This window comes from Gracilinanus agilis, chromosome 1 (assembly GCF_016433145.1).
Source record: "Gracilinanus agilis isolate LMUSP501 chromosome 1, AgileGrace, whole genome shotgun sequence".
Classification (NCBI taxonomy): domain Eukaryota; kingdom Metazoa; phylum Chordata; class Mammalia; order Didelphimorphia; family Didelphidae; genus Gracilinanus; species Gracilinanus agilis.
In genome coordinates, this window is record NC_058130.1 from 86,503,940 (window position 1) to 86,525,731 (window position 21,792).

At 42.0% G+C, this 21,792-nt stretch overlaps 1 protein-coding gene across 1 annotated transcript in view; it reads right to left on the bottom strand.

The window, feature by feature from the left end:
• DNAH1 (dynein axonemal heavy chain 1) overlaps positions 1 to 21,792 on the bottom strand; it is a 139,761-nt gene that overhangs the window by 23,346 nt on the left and 94,623 nt on the right. The window contains exons 47-53 of the mRNA XM_044676631.1: positions 20,422 to 20,557; positions 19,599 to 19,807; positions 17,390 to 17,561; positions 16,112 to 16,303; positions 7,150 to 7,260; positions 6,846 to 7,031; positions 2,954 to 3,145 (exon numbers count right to left, since the gene is read on the bottom strand). Of these exons, the coding sequence (XP_044532566.1) occupies positions 2,954 to 3,145; positions 6,846 to 7,031; positions 7,150 to 7,260; positions 16,112 to 16,303; positions 17,390 to 17,561; positions 19,599 to 19,807; positions 20,422 to 20,557 (1,198 nt within the window). The remainder of the gene's footprint in view (positions 1 to 2,953; positions 3,146 to 6,845; positions 7,032 to 7,149; positions 7,261 to 16,111; positions 16,304 to 17,389; positions 17,562 to 19,598; positions 19,808 to 20,421; positions 20,558 to 21,792) is intronic.

A 21,792-nucleotide genomic window follows, 5' to 3' on the forward strand; every position in this document is an offset into this window, starting at 1 on the left:
AATGGTGTGCAGACGACAAATGGGAATGGCTCAATACAGGTGTCACTATCCAGAATAAATATGTTGCTAAGACACGGCCTAGAAAGTGAATTTTAACTAATCCAGTTCTTTTTTTCTCATTATATGGAAAGAGTTGGGGAGGGGAGCTGAAACTATGTTATGAGAAGCATCTGAAGAAGCTGGGAATGCTAACATGGAGAAAAGGAGATTATCTCACTGTCTTAAAAATACTCAGAGGGTGCTGAGAGGGACAAGGAACCGGCCTTATTCTACTTAATCCAAAAAACAGAACGAGGAGCGGGAAAGTGGGAGCAGCGCCTTTCAGCCCCACAGAAGGGAGCCCTTGTAGCCAGCAAGCTTTTCAGTCAGGGGATGGGCTCCCTCTTGAGGCAGTTCAAGCACAGACTGGAAAAACCTACTTTTGCAGATTTATTTATTTATTTCTCGCTCCTCTCCTCCCCGGGTCTGCCTTCTGAGCAAACGGGGCCCATCTGCCCTTCCCCAAACTCAGCGTTCCGCCTCTTAGCTCCACATTGAGGAAAGGCTATTCAGCCATATCCAGGGATCTCAGAAACATGCTAGGGAAGGGGCCTCTGCTTCATCTGTTGTCATGTTTGCATTCCCTCCTAAAAGGCAAACTCCCAGAGGGCAGGGACTCTTTTTCCTTTTTGTCTTGTACCTTGGTACTGTACCACAGGCTCTTAATAAATGGTCCTTGGAATGGAATGGAGGCCAGCTGAAGGAACCCACCCAGGAAAGGAGCCTACAAACTCTACCTACCCCTCACTCCTTAAAACCTACTAGTAGGTAGCCTCCTATCCCCACTGCCTTGTCATTGAGGGAGCTGGCAAATATTCCTTCTTGTTTTTGCTGAGTCATTTCAGTTGTGTCTGACTTTTTGTGACCCCATTTGAATTTCGTGAGATTTTTTGGCAAAGATCTTGGAGTGGTTTGCCTGCGCTAGCCCATTTTACAGATGATAAAATTGAGGTAAATTGGGTTAAGTGTCTTGCCCAGGGTCACCCAGCTAAGTGTCTGAATCAGGATTTGAACTCAGAGCTTCCTGACTCCAGGCCCAGTGCTCTAATCACTGTTAGACCTACCTACCTATCTATCCACCCACACATCCATCCATCCATCCGTGTGTGTGTGTGTGTGTGTGTGTGTGTGTATACACACATATTCCTTATTATTTCCTATATATCCCTAATTTCCTGCATTTCCTCACCTTTTATTCACTTCTCAACCTTTTGCAGTCTGGCTCCCGACTCTACTCTTTAACTAAAATACTTCCTGCAAGGTGATGCTCTGCTAATTGGCAATTCCTACAGCCTTTTTCAGGCATTGCTCTACTGGATATTTCTGAAGCTTCTGATCTTGTTATCTAGCCGACCTAGAGTTAGGAAGCCCTGGATTCAAATCTGGCTGTAGACACTTATTAGCTCTGTGACCCTAGGCAAGTCACTTTACCCCTGCCTGCCTTCAGTTTCCTTATCTGTAAAATGGGGAGACCTCCCAGGACTGCTGTGATGAACAAATGAGATAATATCTGTAAAACACTAAGCGCAGTGCCTGGCACATAGTAAATGCCATATAAATGTTGGCTATTATTAACTGACACCTTTTGGGGCACACTTTCTTCTCCCTTGACTCACAAGACACTGCTTACTCTTGGTTCTTTTCTCTTTGTCCGGCCATTGCTCTCAGGCCTGTTCACTGGCTCATCGTTCAGTCCCATCCCCTCAAGGTCCTGTCTTGAACACTCTGCTCTTTTTTTCTCAACACCTTCCTTTCATGCTTCCTTTCAGCTCCCATGAAGCTTCCATCATCTCTCTGCAGATATCTTCCAAATTTGTCTATCTGGCCCCCATTTCCCTCCAAATTCTAGTCCTCTATTACCAATTGCCTGGTATAAATCACTATTTAAATGGGAGAGCTTCTATTTCCTCCCCAAATCCTTTCCCAAACTCCCCTCTTTCTTTTGAGAGTACCATTATGCTTCCAGTCACCCACATCTGCAACCTCACAGTCATCCTAGACCCCATGATGGTGAACCTACAGCATGCGTGCCAAAAAGGGCATACAGAGCCCTCTCTTTGGGCACACTTTTAGCCAGTTGTTTGTTTTTTTTTTAAATTAGAAAGCCAGGGGGACTTGGGGCAGAACTGTTGTCCCCCCCTCTCCATGTGCCTCCCTTCCTCCACCCCTCTGCCCAGCAGCCAATGGGAGTGCTTCCTCCCTCCTTGTCTGGGGAGGGGGTGATTGTGGGGAGGGGAGCGTGGGGGCAGGGTGCCTGCCATTCCATCTCTAAAAGGTGTCCTAGACAGTCCTTCTCTCTCAGTACTCAAAGCCCTTGGGTTGTTAAGTCTTGCTGATCCTCCTTCCACATGATCTCTCCATTGTCCTCCTCTCTCCACCCACACAACCTCGCCATTGTTTCTTAGGTGGGATTGCCTTTCCCCCAAGAGCCAGTTTTTGTAAGGCCATGACTTGGGCACTGGAAGGGTCCTGGAAGGGCAAGCCTCTGGCTGCCCTCCAACCCAGGGCAGTCATGACTCTAAAGATTCTGTGGAAAAGCTCATATAACTTCCCCAGGATCAAGGATCTCAAATTCAATTCAACAAGCATTTATTAAGTGTTTATCAAAGAATCTGTAGAAAAAGAGAGTCCCAAAAAGAGGCAGAACACAGGGAGAGATACAAAGACCAAGAAATGAGGCCATGGGGACCCAGTTGACCCAGTAAAAAATGTTCTCTTCTCATTGTATTTCCATCCCTTCTTAAGTCTCACCTCCTGAAGCTGGGGGAGTAGGTGGCCACCAGCAGTGCCTTCCTGGAAGCAGGGCTCTGATGGTCCTTTCTCCACCCTCTCTTGGAAGGCTCCCCCAACCCCATTTCTATACCTTCAGCTGGTATGGAATCATTCGAGTCAGCTAAGAATCTGACTGGCTCACCTTGTCAAATTTGAAGAGGCCATCGAGAAACTTGCCCGGGTCCTGAAGCAGCCCCTTGCCAGGCTCCCAGTAGTCATCTACCTTTGTGCCTGGTTTATCCCCAGGCACCTTTTTGGGCTTAATTCCCTTCATGATGCAAACAGCTTCTATGACCAATTTCACTCCGGGTGGTGGCCGCTGCATCGCCCGAACCTGGGGGATGGGAGGGGAAATGGACACAGAGGAGAGAGTGCACGTGAGACAAAAATCAACACTTTGTATTTCCTTATATTATTATCATCTTCTTTTAAAATTTTTATTTCATTTTTCAATGAACAAACATTTACTTTCTTTCTCTCCTCACCCATACTTTTTTTTTTAAACCCTTAACTTCTGTGTATTAGTTCCTTGGTGGAAGAGTGGTAAGGGTAGGCAATGGGGGTCAAGTGACTTGCCCAGGGTCACACAGCTGGGAAGTGTCTGAGGCCAGATTTGAACCTAGGACCTCCCGTCTCCTAGGCCTGGCTCTCAATCCACTGAGCTACCCAGCTGCCCCCTCACCCATACTTTTTAAAGATTTTAAAAATTTAAAAGAATACAAAGAACAACAAAAGGAAAATAAAACCCTTGTCACAAATATGCATATTTGAACAAAACAAATCTCCACACTGACCCCATCCAGAAATTTATTTCATTGTGCATGCTCTCTATCTGTGTCACTCCTCTGACAGGTGATGGATACCATTATATATTATCATGAGTCCTCTGGAACCAGGATCAGTAATTTAATTGATCACAGTCCCCAATTGTCTTTTTCTTTACAATATTTTTGTGACTATGTAAGTTGTTCTGGATCTGCTCATTTTTTTTAAACCCTTACTTTCTGTCTCAGTAACGGCTCTAAGACAGAGAAGGGCAAAGACTAGGCAAATGAGGGTTCAAGGACTTTCTCAGGGTCACATAGCTAGGAAGTGTCTGAGATCAGATTTGAACCCAGGTCCTCTCAACTCTAGGCCTGGTGCTCTATCCACCGAGCCACCAAGCTACCCACCTTTTTCTTTAGTTCTGCTCAATTTCACTCTTCCTCAGGTCACACAAGTCTTCCCAACTTTCTCTGAAACCCTCCCTTTTGTAATTTCTTACTACACAATAATATTCCTCTAAATTCATATAATACTCATTATATTATATCTTGTTTACTAAGTAGTTGCTTATTATCATTACAAAACTCAGCATCCTGATGAATCTGCTTCTTCTCTAGCCCTGAACAAATTCCTGAGATAAAATGAACTGAATTCAAGGGTGAAAAAGAGTAATAGCTGCTCTGTAGAATGGGTGTAGGGGCAAAGAGAGAGCAGCCAAGTCAGAGCTGAGGCTTTTCCTTAACCTTCTAGGCATTTCTGGCATTTTCCCAGACATGGAATGTTTGAGCCACTCAAGAGCCCTTCCTTTCTTCAGCCAGACCTGGTCCTCCCCACAGGTGACCCATCTCTGAAGGGAGATTTATCCACAAATGTATCTTCCTGAAGCCTAGGAAGGAAGGGCAAGAAGAGTCTTGTCCTGGGAAGTTAGAAGATTCTGTCTCATTCCTGCCACTGATTTACTATGGACTCAAGATAAGTCCAATACCCAATTTCTTTGGACTTCCTCTACTGGAATATGGAATATGGCTGAACAAGATGACCTCTAGGGCTCCCTCCAGTTCTCATCAGTAAAGATTCTTTCCTAAGTTAGACAAAAAAAGGTCTAAAAACCCCTTCCTATAGCAGCCCAAGTGAATTTATCAGGCGAGTAGGTGAGGGCTTAGCTGAACTAGTGGCAGAGGATAAAGATTTTTTGACTTGGCCATAGCTTTTCCTGGCATGGAAGAAGGTAGAAGGAGCAGATTCTCAAAGCTGAGATCCATTATACTCCTGCAGCTCTCTGGGAGTTCCAGGCCTCCTTCAGAGAGATGTTTTGGGTAAGCTTTTCCTGGAGAGGGGACTCAATTTGGCCTCAGCCTGCCTTCTCCCTTTGTCCTGGTGTCCCTCGCCCCCTGCCAAGGCTAAGAGGTCCCAAGACTGTGGGAGAACACACACCAGCTGCCCCAAGGCCAGCATTAATTTGGACGTCGTGCCCAAGTCCTTTTCCACTTGACTCTAGGCCAGGGCTATGTTTCTGAGCCTCCTTCAACTACAACTTAATGAGGCAGCCAGGAGTCTACCATTTAATAAATACTTGTTGACTGATACTAGGGGATATGGTTAGAGAATAGAGCCTCTGGGCCACCAGCAGTGAAATGTCCAAGCTCCTGGCTTGGAGCCACCCCACCTTGTAGGAGCCTGGGGTTTCAGGGAAGGTGAGCCAGTGTGATTTCCCCAGGGGGCCAGGCCAGGTTCTTCTGAACAGATGCTGGGGAATGGATGTCCTTCTCCCGGGGTGGGGGGGGGCAGGAGCATCAGAGATGTTCCAGGGATGACTTGGTTGGTTGGTAATGTCCACCTGGGGTCTGATAGGCAGCAGCTCTGAGCAGGGAGCTGGATTACTTTGAAGCACAGAATGGACATGCTCACACTCTAGCATCATTCCTTCTACCGCCTTTCCCCTAACAAGTCAATGGTTCCTTATAGCCCTGCAGAGTAACCCAGCTCCTTTTGCCTGGTATTCTAAACCTTTTCCAACTTGGCATCATTCTCTTTCTAGCTTATGTTTTTGTACTCTCTCCCTCTTCTATCCCCGATTCCTTCTCTCTACACCTCCCTGTCAGGCTCTCTCTGTGTCTGTTTGTCTGACTCCCCCCTCTCCTTGCCTGTCTGTCCATCTGTCCCTCTCCTGCCTTGCTCCTTCTGGTCTGTTACTCTCTGTCTCTCTTACAGCCTCCATCTGCTTCCCCCCCCCCCCCATATTTCCCTTTGGATCTCTCAGAACATTTTTGGTCCTGAATGCATGAACAATGACACTCTACAGCTTACAAAGTGCTTTACAAAGTGCTTTAATGTGTTCTCTCACTGGAGCTCCACGACAAGCCTTCCCTGTAGGATCAGCAGAGAATCCATTATTATCTCCATTTTATTGATGAATTCATCTGAGGCTCAGAGAAGGGTAAGACAATTTGACCATAGTCACATAGCTCATGAATGTCAGGGGCAGGATTAGAACTCAAGTTCTCCTAAACCAAGCTGAGGACTAATTGTACTAATGTTGCCCTTCTGGACTGTGCATTCTTGGCAGGATTCTTTAAAGACAGGGCAGTGTCCCAGTGCCTAGCACAGTGTGCTTGCTCGCGCTCTCGCTCTCTCTCTCCCTCTTTCTCTCTCTCTCTCTTTTTTACTTGCAAATTAATGTTTAATGTTTATAAAGCCAAAGGGCTGGGATGCCCAAGTTCCTTTAAAAAAAGTTTCTGGGGGCAGCTGGGTAGCTCAGTGGGTTGAGAGCCAGGCCTAGGAGACGGGAGGTCCTAGGTTCAAATCTGGCCTCAGACACTTCCCAGCTGTGTGACCCTGGGCAAGTCACTTGACCCCCATTGCCTACCCTTACCACTCTTCCACCAAGGAACTAATACACAGAAGTTAAGGGTTTAAAAATATTTTTAAAAAAAAGTTTCTGTAATGTTCAAGGAGAACAAGGAATCCTAAAGCACACCACCATGTACAAATGTGTACTCTGCACACAGTAGGTGCTTGAGAACTCCTCCGGAAGAAACTGAATGGTGTTGTCTGCTCTGGGCCCATCCCTGCCTTTGAAGCTCCTTTAATTCAGAACTGGACTCCTTGGGTTCAGGACAGGCGGCCCGGAAGGGGCCTGACAATCTGCCTGTTCCCTGCCTTTCCCTGATGTTATGTTAGTTATCCCACCTACCCTCCCCCCAGTATCCCAGGAGAGATGCAGATTTGCATGAGGGGAGAAGCCCATCCTCCGAACTGGCCCCTCTCACCTCAGTCACATCATTCTTGTTAAGGTTCCTCAGACTAGCCAGGGCGGCATCTAGGGCTGGCAGAGCCTCATCCAGGTCCTTCTGGGCATCATCGGCAATAGCCTGAGCCTTCTTGGCCTTCTCGTTGGCTTTGTTCTCCTCCGCCTGTACGGCATTCCGCGTCTCCTCTGCTATAGCGGTGTCAATCTGGGGAGCAGAACACAGAGCCTCGAGGCCTGGGGCAGGGCCGGGCGGCCACCGATGCCGGCACCCTCCGGGAGAGCCCCCGGGAGGATGCTTCCATCTTTCCCCACCCTCTGCCCACCTTTATTTGTTCCATGGTGACGAGGGTGTCTTGGGCAGCTTCTTCTAGCAGCGGGCGCATGGTTTCCAGCTCTTCTTGCATCTTGGCCACATCCTCTGCCGTCCGGAGTAGCTGCCCAAGGAAGGAAACTTCAGTGAGTGCTGAGGAAGCCGAGTGTTCAGGAGGAGATGGAGAAGCGGGGCCGTGCTCGGGGCCCAGGACTGGGTGGACACCGAGATTGGGATGGAGGGACAGGGAGGGGAGCAGCATGCAGGACCCACCACTATAGCGTGGCAGCCGTGCATCTCCTGAAGCCTTCACCACCGAAACCTTCCCCAGGGGCAGCTGGGGGCTGGGGGGCTGCTGAACACGCTTTCTGCTACATGTTTGCTTCACCTTGCCTAACTGCCTCCGTTCTGAGCGGTTTATACCAAGGACACACATGATGAAGCCAACATTTCCATTCTGAATGGCGGGTAGGCTAAGGAATGGCACATTCTGCTGCAGCTTCGGGGCCATCACTGAAGGGACTTCCCTGAAGGTGAGGAATGGGTGACTCCCTTCTTCCTCGGAAGTCTCAGAATTAGGAAGAAGAATGGAAAGGTGACTTTAGAATTGAAAAGGTCATCCCGTCCAGCCCTCTCATTTTACAGATGATAAAACTAAAATGTCTCTCATAGCCTGGGCTGAGTCAGGGCCTAGGAGGGGAGAGATATGGGTGGAGAAGAGGGTGATTAGATGACCTAAGAATTACTATTTATGGTCTATGATGTTCTCTGGTAGTCTTTGGGCTTGGATTTTGTTCTTGGTAGGATGGTTTGGGCTCTTAAGATTTGGTAAAGATTCTGGAAAAAGGGACAGATTTGTATATTAATCACATAACTGTATTCACAATCTTGCTCTAAATTTTATGTCCTTCACTTTTTTTTTAAATTTTGTAACTGTTCAAATTAATTTCTTTAATTCCCAATTGGTAAATAGTGAATGGGGCAGAAGAGCAAAGATTTTCTTTTCCCTCTTTCTACGCTGGATGAACAAGAACAGAAAACAGCCAATTATAGGGGACCCTCTAATCTTCACCCACACATGCTTGGCTTCTCACATATGTTATGTCATTCACTTTTATAAAGAATAGTAATTAGAAATTATTAGCAATCATAAGAAATGATGAGGGGAATGGTTTTAGAAAAACCTAGAAAGATTTATATGAGCTGATGCAAAGTGAAATAAGCAGAACCAGGAAAACCATGTACACAGTAAGAGCAATACTGTAACAAAGTGGGGCAGCTGGGTAGTTCAGTGGATTGAGAGCCAGGCCTAGAGACGGGAAGTCCTAGGTTCAAAACTGACCTCAGACACTTCCCAGCTGTGTGACCCTGGGCAAGTCACTTAACCCCCATTGCCTAGCCCTTACCACTCTTCTGCCTTGGAGCCAAAACACAGTATAACAATGATCAACTGTGAAGGACTTAACTACTCTGATCAATACAATGATACAAGACAATTCAAAAGGACTCATGATGATAAATGCTATCCATTGCCAGAAAGAGAACTGATGAACTGAATAATTTTTTCACCTTATTTATTTTTTTTACTTTTCTTGAAGTACAGCTTATATGGAAATATGTTTTGCATGATTTTATATGTACAATGGATATATTGCTTGCATTCTCAATGGGTAGAGGAAGATCTAGAGGAGAGAGGATTTTTAACTTAAAAAATAAAAAGTTTAAAATAAACAATAAAATTAAAAATTAACAGCAATTGGAATTAATAAATACTATACTTAGTGTCTTTAGGGAAATGTTCTATTTTTATAAGGAAAAAGTCTGTAATTCAATAAACTTTCAACAAAGATTTATTAAACTTTATATTCAAGGCACTCTGTGAGGCTAGGGCTTCAAAGACATAACAGCTAGTTGTTATCTGTGAAGACCTTATATGCTGCTGGAATATAAACCATAAAATATTTGGGAGTCTACCTGCTAAGATAAACTCGGGAACTATATGAATAATTAACTACTTCAGCAAAGCTGCCAAATATAAAATAGACCCACATAAATCATAAGCATTTCTATGCATTACCAACAAAGTCCATCAGGAAAAGACAGAAAGAGAAATTCCATTTAAAATACCTGAAGACAATATAAAATACTTGAGCCTATTGGCCAAGACAAACATAGGAACTATACAGTAACTATACAGTTACAAAATACATTTTACACAAATAAAGTCATATCTAAACAATTGGAGAAATATTAATTGCTCAGGAGTAAGCTGAACCAAAATAATACAAATGTCCATCCTGCCTAAATTTATTTGTTTATTCGGTTCCATATCAAATTACTCAAAAATTATTTTATAGAGCTAGAAAAAATAATAAAACTAATGCAGAAGAAAAAAGTCTTGAATATCAAGGGAATCAATGAAAAAATGTGAATCATACCAAATCTCAAACTGTACTCTATACTCAAACTGTAAAGGAGTAATCATTAAAACAATATAGTACTGGCTAAGAAAAAAAGTGGTGGATCAATGGAATTTATTAGGTACACAATACACAGTAGTAAATGACTAGTAATATAGTATTTCATAAATGCAAAGATCCAAGCTTTTGGGACAAGAGCTCACTGACAAAAAAATTGCTGGGAAAACTGGAAATCAATTTGGCAGAAACTAGGTATAGACCAACATTTCACACTGTATACCAAGATAAAGTCAAAATGGGCACATAATTTAGACATAGTGATATTATAAGCAAATTAGGGAAGCTAGGGAAATTTTACCTTTCAAATCTATGGATGAGGGAAAAATTTGTGACCAAACAAGAGATACAGAGCATCATGGGATATAAAACAGATAACTTTGATTACATTAAAGTAAAAAAAAAATTGTACAAACAAAACCAATGCAGCCAAGATTAGAAGGAAAACAGGAAACTGGAAGGAAAATTTTTTAAATCCAAGTTTCTCTGATAAAGGCGCAAGTAAAATTTATGAACCTTCTCTAATTGATAAATGGTCAAAGGATATGAATAGGCAGGTTTCAGAAGAAGAAATCAAAGCTATCTATAGTCATATGAAAAAATTCTCTAAATCACTATTGATTAGAGTTAGGCAAAATAAAACAACTCTAAGGTAATACCTCACATTTATCAGATTAACTAAATAACAGGAAAGGAAAATGGCAAATGGTGGAGGGGATATAGAAAAATTGGATTGGTAGAGTTGTGAGCTGATCCCAATCATTCCAAGGAGAGCAGTCTGGAACTATGTTCCCCAAAGGGCTATAAAACTGTGCACTCTCTTTGACCTAGTAATACCAGCACTAAGTCTGTATCCCAAAGAGAGCAAAGAAAAAGAAAAATGTACAAAAATATTTATAGCAACTTTTTGCAGTGGCAAAGACCTGGCAACAGAGAGGATGTCCATCTATTGGGGAATGGCTAGACAAGTTATGGTATAGGGTTTTGATAGAGAACTATTGTGCTATTAGAAATGAGAAACAGAATGGTTTTCAGAAAAACATAGGAAGATTTATATGAACTGATACAAAATGAAATGAGCAAAACCAGAAGAACATTGTACATAGTAACAGCAATAGTATATGATAATCAACTCTGAATGGCTAGGCTACTCTAATCAATCCAATGATTCAAGACATTTCTGAAGGATTTATGATGGAAAGTGCCATCTGCCTCCAGAGAAAGAACTGATAGAGTCTGAATGCAGATTAAAGTATACTATTAAAACTTTATTTTTTTGTTACTTGGTTAATATGGAAGTATGTTTTGCATGATTTCACATGTCTATTTGTTATCACATTTATTGGCTTCACAATGTGTAAAGGAGGGTTGGGAGGGAGATAGAGAAGTCAGAACTAAAAAATTTAAAAACAATGTTAAAAATAAGTTTTTTTTAAAAAAGCCTTGGGATGTAGATAATATATAACCCCCATTTTATAGATTAAACAGGCTCAGCAAGGTAAAAACAACCTGCCTTGGGACATATAGGTAATAAATAGTAGAATATGGATTCGAGCTTTGGATTTGAACCCAGGTCTCTTGATTTTTAAGATCAGTGCTTTATATGCTTTATATACTCCATATGACTTCCTAGTCTCTATCTACTATTGAACTCTCTTAAGCTCCAGATCATCCTCTCCATCAATTTACAAGGCTCTTACTGGGATGCTCCAGGACCTGCTGTTTTTTCTGATTTAATTATTCTGTATTTTTGTTTTGGTGATACCCACTATTCATCCAATGCCCAAATCTGCAACCCTATCATTATCTTCAACATTTCTTTCTTTGCCTTTCATGTGCAATTAATTACTAGGTTCTGTCAATTCCAACTCCTTCCTTTGCCCAACTCCCAATGACTCCTCTACGATATCTCAAATTTACACTCTCTTTGTTCCCAGGGTCACTGCCCTAGTACCAACCCTCAGTATCACCATTTTCCATGTCCATCTTCTTCTTCTAATCTTCCTTATGCAGAGATCTGGTAGTATTACTTTACTGCTCAAAAATCTTAAGAGTGCTTCCCTTTTGCATGCAAATTAAGGTTTAAATTTCTCTACATGGCATTCATTAGCTTCCATTCTACCTTTACAAAATTCTCAAGGTCCTTCCCCTTCCCTCTACATAATCTGCACTCCAGCAAACTAGGTTACTCTCTGCCCTGCATTCTTACGCCTCCATTTCAATTGATGTGCTTGCAGTTTGTTCCCCATGCCCAGAATATCCTCTCTTCTCAATCTGTTAAATTCCTACCCAACTGGAGTGCCATAAAGTCTTTCCTGGTCCCTTGGTCAGTAATAGCCTCCCCCAACAGAACACACGTAGCACTTTGTTTTTTTTTTTTGTTTTGTTTTGTTTTTAAACCCTTGTACTTCGGTGTATTGTCTCATAGGTAGAAGATTGGTAAGGGTGGGCAATGGGGGGTCAAGTGACTTGCCCAGGGTCACACAGCTGGGAAGTGGCTGAGGCCGGGTTTGAACCTAGGACCTCCTGTCTCTAGGCCTGACTCTCACTCCACTGAGCTACCCAGCTGCCCTAGCACTTTGTTTTGTAAATTTTTAATGTACTTTTCATGCAACCTTGTGTTATAGATTGATCTGAGCTGGTGTCCTTTCCCCCTATCAGATGGTGAGATCTGTGAGAGTAGAGACAGAATCTTATCTAATTTGGCAGCCAACATAGTGCTGCCTTTGTACTAGTAGGTACTTAATACTTTTTAAAATTCTATTTTCTTTTATTTTCAGGTCCACATTCTCTTTCTCCCACCTCCCTGCCACTACCACACACAGAGACATTAACAAGAAAAACAATACCCATTATCAACACATAGTCATACAAAACAAATTCCCAAGTTGGTCATGCTGGAAAAAAGTATATTTCAGTTTGCACTCTGAGTCCATCACTTCTGTCTCTAGGAGGTGGGCAGGAGAGCTTTGGAACTGCAGTTGATCATTGTATTGATCCAAACACAGTTCAAAGTTGTCTTTACAATATTGTTGTTGTTGTTGTTGTATACAGTGTTCTGTTCCCTTTGCATGAGTTCATACAACTCTTTCCAGTTTTCTCTGAAACTATCCTCTTTATTACTTGCAACACAGTAATATTCCATCCCATTCCTCAAATGATGGGCATCCCACTCAGTTTCCAATTCTTTGCATTCTCTTCTCTTATAGAGCCATTTGATCATGAGCTCCTTTAGGACAAGGACTGTCTTTTGCCTCTATTTGTATCCCCACGAGTTGGCACATAGTAGGTGCTTAGGCAATGTTTATTCTTTCCCTCCATGAAAAAAAACCTACTATAAATATTTTTGTACACATGGTCCCTTTTCTTCTTTCTTTGTTCCTTTTGGGGTACAGGTTTAGTGGCAGTATCTTGGGACAAAAGGCATGCACAGTTTTGGGGGGCAAAGCTCTAATTTGCTTTCCACAATAGCTGAACCAGTTTTCAATTTTACCATTAATGCATCTGTTCTCTCACAGTTGCATTTGTCATTTTCCCTTTTTTGTTAGCTTTGCCAATCTGAGGAGTGTGGAATGGTATCAAAGAGTTGGTTTAAATTGCATTTTTAAAATTAGTGATATAAAGCATTTTTTTCATACAAATTTTATTAGCTTGGATTTCTTCCTCTGAAAAATGTCTATTCATATTCTTTAACTATATAGACAATTATTATTCTTATAAATTTGAATTGGTTCCCAATATCTCTTCAGTAGAATTTGCTACAATGATTTTTTGTTTTTTGTCAGTTTCCTGATTCTCTTCCAATTTTAGTTGAATTGGCTTTACTTATGCACAAACTCTAATATTTTATTGAATCAAAATTGTTCATTTTATCTCCTATGGACTTTTCTCTCTCTTCCTCTATCTATAGATCTGACAGGCTCTTTCTTCTATGCTCCTCTGATTTACTTATGATGTCCCTCTTTTCATGGAAAGGCAGTTTTCAGATAAAGAAATCAAAACTATCAATAAACACATGAAAAAATAGGCAATTTTCAGATAAAGAAATCAAAACTATCAATAAGAACATGAGAAAGTGTTCTAAATCTCTGATAATTAGATAAATGCAAATCAAAACAACTCTGAGGTATCACCTCACACCTAGCAGATTGACTAAAATGACAGCAGGGGAGAGTAATGAATGTTTGAGGGGATGTGGCAAAATTGGGACATTAATGCATTGCTGGTGGAATTGTGAATTGATCCAACCATTCTGGATGGCAATTTGGAACTATGTTCAAAGAGCACTAAAAGAATTCCTGCCCTTTGATTCAGCCATACCATTGCTGGGTTTGTACCCCAAAGAGATCATAAACAGACTTGTACATAAATATTTTTAGCTGCACTCTTTGTGGTGGCAAAAAACTGGAAAATGAGGGTATGTCCTTCAATTGGGGAATGGCTGAACAAATTGTGGTATATGCTGGTGATGGAATACTATCATGCTCAAAGGAATAATAAATTGGAGGAATTCCATGTGAACTGGAAAGACCTCCAGGAATTGATGCAGAGTGAAAGGAGCAGAGCCAGAAGAACATTATACACAGAGACTGATATACTGTGGTAAAATCAAATGTAATGGACTTCTGTACTAGCAGCAATGCAATGACCCAGGACAATTTGAGGGATTTATGGTAAAGAACACTACCCACATTCAGAGGAAGAACTACAGGAGTGGAAACATAGAAGAAAAACAACTGCTTGAGCACATGGGTTGATGCAGACACAATTAGGATGTAGACTCTTAATGACCACCAGAGAACAATTATCAATAATATGGAAATAAGTCTTGATCGATGACACAGGAAGAAACCAATGGAAATGTATGTCGGCTACTGCGGGGTAGGGGGTGGGGAGAGAGAGAGAGCAAGAACATGAATTATGTAACCATGGAAAATTTTTTCTAAAAAATAAAAAATAAATTAAAAAAAATAAATCTCTCATAATTAGAGAAATGCAAATCAAAACAATCTGAGGTACGACCTCACACCTAGCAAGTTGGCCAATATGACAGTGAAGGAAAATAATAAATGTTGGAGGGGATGTGGCCAAATTGGGACACTAATACATTGCTGGTGGAGTTGTGAATTGATCCAACCATTCTGGAGGGCAATTTGGAACAATGCCCAATGAGCTTTAAATGACTGCCTGCCCTTTGACCCAGCCATACCACTGCTGGGTTTGTACCTGAAAGAGATAAGCTCAAAAATATTTATGTATATACGTACAAATATATAATACAAATATAAATACAAAAATATTTATGTATATATGTATAAATACGTGTATTTGTACAAAAATATTTATAGCCTCGCTCTTTGTAGTGGCAAAAAACTGGAAAATGAGGGGCTGTCCCTTGATTGGGGAATGGCTGAACAAATTGTGGTATCTGTTGGTGATGGAATATTATTGTGCTGAAAGGAATGATGAACTGGAGGAATTCCATGTGAACTGGAACAATCTCCAGGAATTGATACAAAGTGAAAGAAACAGAACCAGGAGAACATTGTACACAGAGATGGTACAATCAAATGTAATTGACTTCTTTCCTAGTAGTAATGCAATGATCCAGGACAATCCAGAAGAACTTATGAGAAAGAACGCTATCCATAGCCAGAGAAAAAACAGTGGGAGCAGAAACACAGAAGAAAAACATATGATAGATCGTGTGATTTGATGGGGATGTGATTGGGGATGTTGACTTTAAATGATCACTCAATTGCAAATATTAATAATATGGAAATAGGTTTTGAACAATGATACATGGATAACCCAGAGGAATTGCTCATTGGCTCAGTGAGGAAGTTGGGAAGAGGGGAGGAAAACAACATGAATCATGTAGCTATAGGAAAATATTCTAAATTATTTTTTTAATTATGTCCCTCTTTTATGTTTAAATCATATATCCATTTGGAGTTTGTCTTGGTATATGGTATAAGACAGTGATGGGCAAACTTTTTAAAGAGGGGGCCAAAGGGAAGGAAATGCTCATCTGTCAGTCTGTTTCTAAGGCAACTCTTTCAAAGTTTCATTGTATTGTATCCTACTCATTGTATTTGTCAGATTAGGAATAATGTTGCACAGCCAGATAGAACATTTCAGGGGGCCCCATCTGGCCCGCGGGACATAGTTTGCCCATCACTGGTATAAGATGTTAGTCTATACCTCGTTTTTACCAGACTGCTTACCAGTTTTCCCAATGGTTTTAACACATATTTTTAGAATGGGAAGCCAAGCTGCTGAGACTCCCAAGTCCAAGTACCCATTTTTACCTAATGGATGGTAACTTAGCAGAATTTTAGATGTACTATTCAGAAAAATGCCCATGGTGTACCAATGCCTCTCAAAATGGTGGCCAAAGGTATGCATTAATGGTTGGGCAACTCAATGCTTCTAAGAAGGGCTAAATTGTTCGAGCATTAAAGTGCTACAGTTGAATCTTTTCTCTGAAGCACCTACCTTATCTAAGCCGCTCTTCATACGATTCTTGCCTGTCTTTAATTCCTGTTTCTTTTCTCCAATCAGGGCAGAGAAGATGTTCAGCAACTCCAGATAGCTCTTGGGAGTGACATAATTGTGACGGGCCAACTCTAGTAGATAGTCAATGCACTTTTTGGCCACAGACTGGTGTATGCGAACACAAACTTGGATCTAGAGGGATCGGAGAAGCCCATCAACCTATTGATAACCACCTTTCTAGGAGATGAAGGGATCAGGATGCAACTACTATAGATAGAGGGCATTGCTAGGGATGAGCATGTCTCACATAGCTCTGTCAGTCCCACACTGGGACCAAAAGCAGAAGAGTAAAGAAGAGCTGGCAGGTATGACTCTGAGGCTGTCTAGCAAGTAGGGCATATCAAGAAAGGTTCTCTGTATTGCCCTACCTCATAGCACAGCCCTAGAGAGTGCCTCTTTCTTCCTTCTCTCTCTGAACTAGAGCTAGGATTATATCTCCTGGAAGGGAAGAGGCTACTCTCAAGGTGAGAGCTGTCGCTAAATACAGGTACATATGGGTTGAAGCAAGTCATTCCCCTTCTTGTATTTTAGTCTTCTTACCAAATTAAGAGATGCTATGAGTTCAAAATCAAGTTTGTAGTCCCTTAGATAGGATAGGATAAGCTCTATAGGAACACAGATTATCTGAGCTAGAAGGGACTATTTTATTTTTTTTTTAATCCTTACCTTCCATCTTAGAATCAATACTATGTATTGGTTCTAAGGCGAAAAAGTGGCAAGGACTAGGCAATAGGGGTGCAGTGACCTGCCCAGGGTCACACAGCTAGGAAGTGTCTGAGGCCAGATTTGAACCAAAGTCCTCCTGTCTCTAGGCCTGGCTCTCAATCCACTGAGCCACCCCTGGTCCAAATCTCCCTTTCCACTTCACAGAGAGGGGAAACTGAAGCCTGGAGAGGGGAAAAGGCTTGCCCAAGATCACATAACACATCAAAGACAAGGCCAGAATTAGAATCTAGGTCTCCTTATTTCCCTGCATCATACTGTCTTCTGTTTAGAAGAAAAACAAACGAACAAATAAACAAAAAAACCTCAGTTTTAACACTATCACTACCTTGGCTTTATACAGTCTCTTTATCCCAAAGTAAAGAGAGCTTTAGTTTGGTTTAGGGAGCTACCATTATCATTGCCAAAGGAATTTTCTGGGAAGGCATCAGAGAAGGGAACCACCTCCTTCTTTGAAGAAAATCCAAGACACAGAAATATAAGAAGGCAACTTACCATGCCATCCATCACCTCATTTGTGATGTCCAACTCAGGGATCTCCTTCAGAAATCTGGACGCCACAGATTCCAGAGCTTCAGATGGCCACTCATTGAACCAATCAATGGTACAGCAGTTGACCAATGAGGGAAATTGTCTCAGGCGGGCTCGAAAGACCTCTCCGATAGGGCTGGGAAGTGATCAATATTTAGAAGTCAAATCAGAGCTTTGACAGTCAGCCTATGCTCGAGCTCCCACAAACTATAAATAAAAATGAACTCAATTGTAATATAGACTGGGGGGTATTCCTTCCTTGGAATAAGATGCCTTCCTGGCACCCTTAGTCCTGGGGATTATAGAAACTGGATTCATTTCTGGAGAATGGATGGAGGAGATGTGGAATAAAGCAGTGATAAGAGAATTTTAATGTGTAGACTGTGTTCCATCACTGATTCCTCTCTCCATTGGCTCCTTTCTCTCTTCAACCTCAGGTTCCTGTCTTTAAAAAAATAATCTAAAACTTCTTGTAGCTCTACCAACCACTCTTTCTTCCTCCTCTTTTTTCTTATCAAATTTCTCAAAAAGATAGTTTTACACTTAACGTCTCCATTATCTACTCCCTCCTTAACCCGTGGTCTCCGATTCTTACCCTTCTCTGTCCCTACCTTCTGAGTGAAACTGCTGTTACTGAGGTCTCCAGAGATCTCTAAATAATGAACTATCACCTTTGTGTAGGTGACTTCCAACTCTGTATGTCGGTCTGGCCCTGACTTCTCTCCCAATCCCCAAATCCACATTTCCAACTACCTGCTTGCCATTTCTACCTAGATGTCCTATCTTCTTCTTAAACTCAAGGTGCACAAAACATCTTTTTTACAAAATCAGTTCTTCCTTCTTGACTTCCCCATTTCTGTTAATGGCACTATTCTCTCAATCACTCTGATTCAAAACTTCCAAATTATCCCAAGTATTGTTCTTTAATTCCTCTCTTCCTTCCCCATGCCCCAATAATAAACTCTGTCACTTCTGGTTCTCCTAATTTTCTTGCCTCTTTTCCATTCCTATAGCCATCCCACCTCTAGAGCTCAGATTCTTACTGCTTCTGGCTTGGCCTACCATACTAACCCCCTAACAAGCCTGCCTGATCTTCTTCATTTCTATTCATAACCTTCTTCATCCTACACATTTCTTTCTTTCTTTCTCAAGCACAGCTCTGATACTAACATATACATCCATCATCATCCCTGCTCAACAATCTGAAATAGCCATTTCTTATCAAATTAAATCCATTCTGGGTCTAAGATTTGAAGTCCTCTACTACGCAGCCACCTGAGTTCATACTTCTTCAGTCTACCTTGTACATACACTTTCTGTTCCAGACAAAGCGAATAACTTGTTTTCCAAACATTTCCCACACCTTTTTTTTTTAAACCCTTGTACTTCGGTGTATTGTCTCATAGGTGGAAGAGTGGTAAGGGTGGGCAATGGGGGTCAAGTGACTTGCCTAGGGTCACACAGCTGGGAAATGGCTGAGGCCAGGTTACCCACACCTTTTTGCTAATACTGTTGCCTCTGTCTGGAATATCTCTACCACCCTTACCAGTCTATTAACTACCCATAATTCAAGGCCTAACTCAGATGCCATTTCCTTCATAAAGTCTTCCCCATCCTACAGACAGAAGAGATTTCTTCCTCCTTTAAACCCTGATATTGATTCTGTGCCCGTCTTTTGATTATCACATTTTTCCTTTTTTTTTTTTAATTGTATGTATACTTGTTTGATCCACTTAATACAAGACCTCCTGGAGTTCCTTGCAGGCAGGAATCTTAGCCTATTGATATCTCTATCTCCCCAAGCCCTAAGCACAGGATTCTAATAAAAGTGGGAAGCTTCAGTAAATGCTTTTGTGAGAAATGAAGGAATATTGGCTTCAAACTTATTGGAGAAAAGTGATTTTGTACCTAAACTAAGAGACTACATGTCTGGTATTGAAATACTCTCAAAGGGATGCAGAAACAAAACCAAGGGGAACAATGAGGGGGCCTTTCTGGCAATTCTGGGAAAATGTTTAGATGGGAAGGCGGGGTAATATAAAAATAAAATTTGTGGATTGTCCAGGAATGACAGTGACTTGCCTAGCCCTTCCTGAAGCACCTCCCCTTCTCCTATCCCCATTACTACAAATAGCTGAGAGATGGTGGGCAAGGGCAGAAGGATAGACCTTACCTCATGCACAGTACCATGTGAATGTTACTTCGTACAATGCCTGTGTAGCCAGCCATCAGATTGGCTTTGGTGGGCTGCAGTCCTAGCTCCTGAATAAGAGGCCGCATACTGGTGAGGATCTGGTCTTGCTCATCTGGGGAGTACAGGTTAGGAATGTCCCCAGAGTTCAGAACATTGTTGATATCCTCCAAGAAGGACTCATTTTTAATCTAGGAAGGGGAGAGAAAAAAGGCAATGTTCTTCAGGTACCCTCCACTGCAGAGGATGCCAACTGAGCAAATGGCTCCTGCCTCAGATCTTGGGGTGCTGGAGTATTCTGAAGAAGATGCAAAGATCTAGCTCCCTCAATTAAGGGTCTCTTGTCAGAAACAAGTATTATGTTAAAGCACGCTTTTGGTTTTCAAGCCAGAGACTCGACCTTTCCTTCTGGGCACTAAGCTTTATTCAGCTCTGGAAAGCTTAGCTGGTACTTCATTCATTTATGAAACTGCATAAGGGTATAGGAAGATCCCTTGCCTGGGAGTCAGGAACTTGGATCATAGTCCCAATTCTGCTACAGAGTAATCAGGAGTCCATGTGTAAGACATTTGGTGTCTTTAGGCTTTGGTTTCCATCTGGAAAATGTCAGACTCATGAGGATGTAGTCTCATTTCAATCAATATTATGCCACTGGAGAAGGGCTAGCCTCTGGGGAAGGGGGTAGGGGTGGAGTGCCACAAAATCTGACCCTGAGGTTTAGCTTCTGGTCACTCCTGGGTTTCACCTTCTCCCAGCCTGAAGTAACAATGTCTATTCCTTAACCCGCCCTGTCTCATTATGGCACCTGTGTGTCTGAAAACAGGAAAGTGACAGAGAGTCTGTGCAGACCAGCCTTCAGCAGGATCTTCTTGACATCTTCACGCCACTCACTCATCCCATAGTTCTTAGATAGTTCAATCTGGAAGCACTCATACTCAGCCCTGGAAGAAATGTGTCGGGTGAGACAGGTGACTGGTTGCTCAGTGGGCTTCTCCCTTTGGGTTGTCCCCTGATCACCCTAGGTTCCAGGAAGGATAGATAAGAGAGCTGTAGCATAGACAGTTATTTCTCAAACATTGATATAACCAAGTGCCTCTTTCCTCTATTATTTTACCCTGGTCTCCCCTATATTCTTGTTTAGATGAGATTTTTATTGAGCAGGTTTTAGTGGGCAAAGATTTAAGGCAGGCAATTCATGACCTGATATCAGGTGTTCCCAGGGGCCTCTCTTGGGTGTTACCTTGTTTTTCTGTGCCCCTTACCCAAAAGAGACATGAAAGGGAATTAAGGGGAATCTACAGATGTATACAAAGGCAAAGATGACCTTTTAGGACCATAGGGTCACCCATTTATAACTTATTCTTTCATTTTCCTGAATGGCCAGCCATCTGTCATTTTTAACCTCCCTCCCAAATCTTCTGTCACTTCCTCTCAATCTCAGAGCCACCACCCTACTTTGGGTCTCTCTTATCTCTGGCCTGGCCTACCTATTGTAATAGACCTTTTTTAAAAAAAATAATTTTTATTGGTATTTTGTTTTGTAATAGACATTTTCTTAATCGTTACCTTCTGTCTTAGAATCAATACTGAGCATTGGTTCCAAGACAGAAGAGTGGTAAGAACTAGGCTTAAGTGACTTGCCCAGGGTCAGACAGCTAGGAAGTATTAGGTCATATTTAAATGCAGGACTTCCCATCTCTAGGCCTGGCTCTCAAGTAACTGAGCCACCTACCTGCCCTCCTTTGTAATAGACTTTTAAATCTTTGCTGTCTCCTCCAAGCCAGCTTTCACATGCCAGCATCATCTTCCAAATAATGTAAAGCTCTGATCATGTCCATTCCCTATTTTAAAACTTCCAACAGTGCCTCATTTACTATCATATAATGTATAAAATCATGCCATATCTCACGTCCCATGTCTCCACTGTTCTTCTCTGTGTATTCTTTGTCCCTATTCACTCTGGCCCACACAAGTGGAATGGGCTCTCAATCCATATTCCTTTTCTGCCCAAGCCTAATCTCTTCATTGAAGGAAGGGAAGAATTTCAATAGGAGATGGTAAAAGAAGACCTAACTGCTGCTGGTAAGGGTACTAAAAGAAGTAGATATATAGATTGTTGAGCCATTGTCACTGACCCTGGCAAAAATATGGAAAAAAAGAAAGGTTCCCCAAAAGT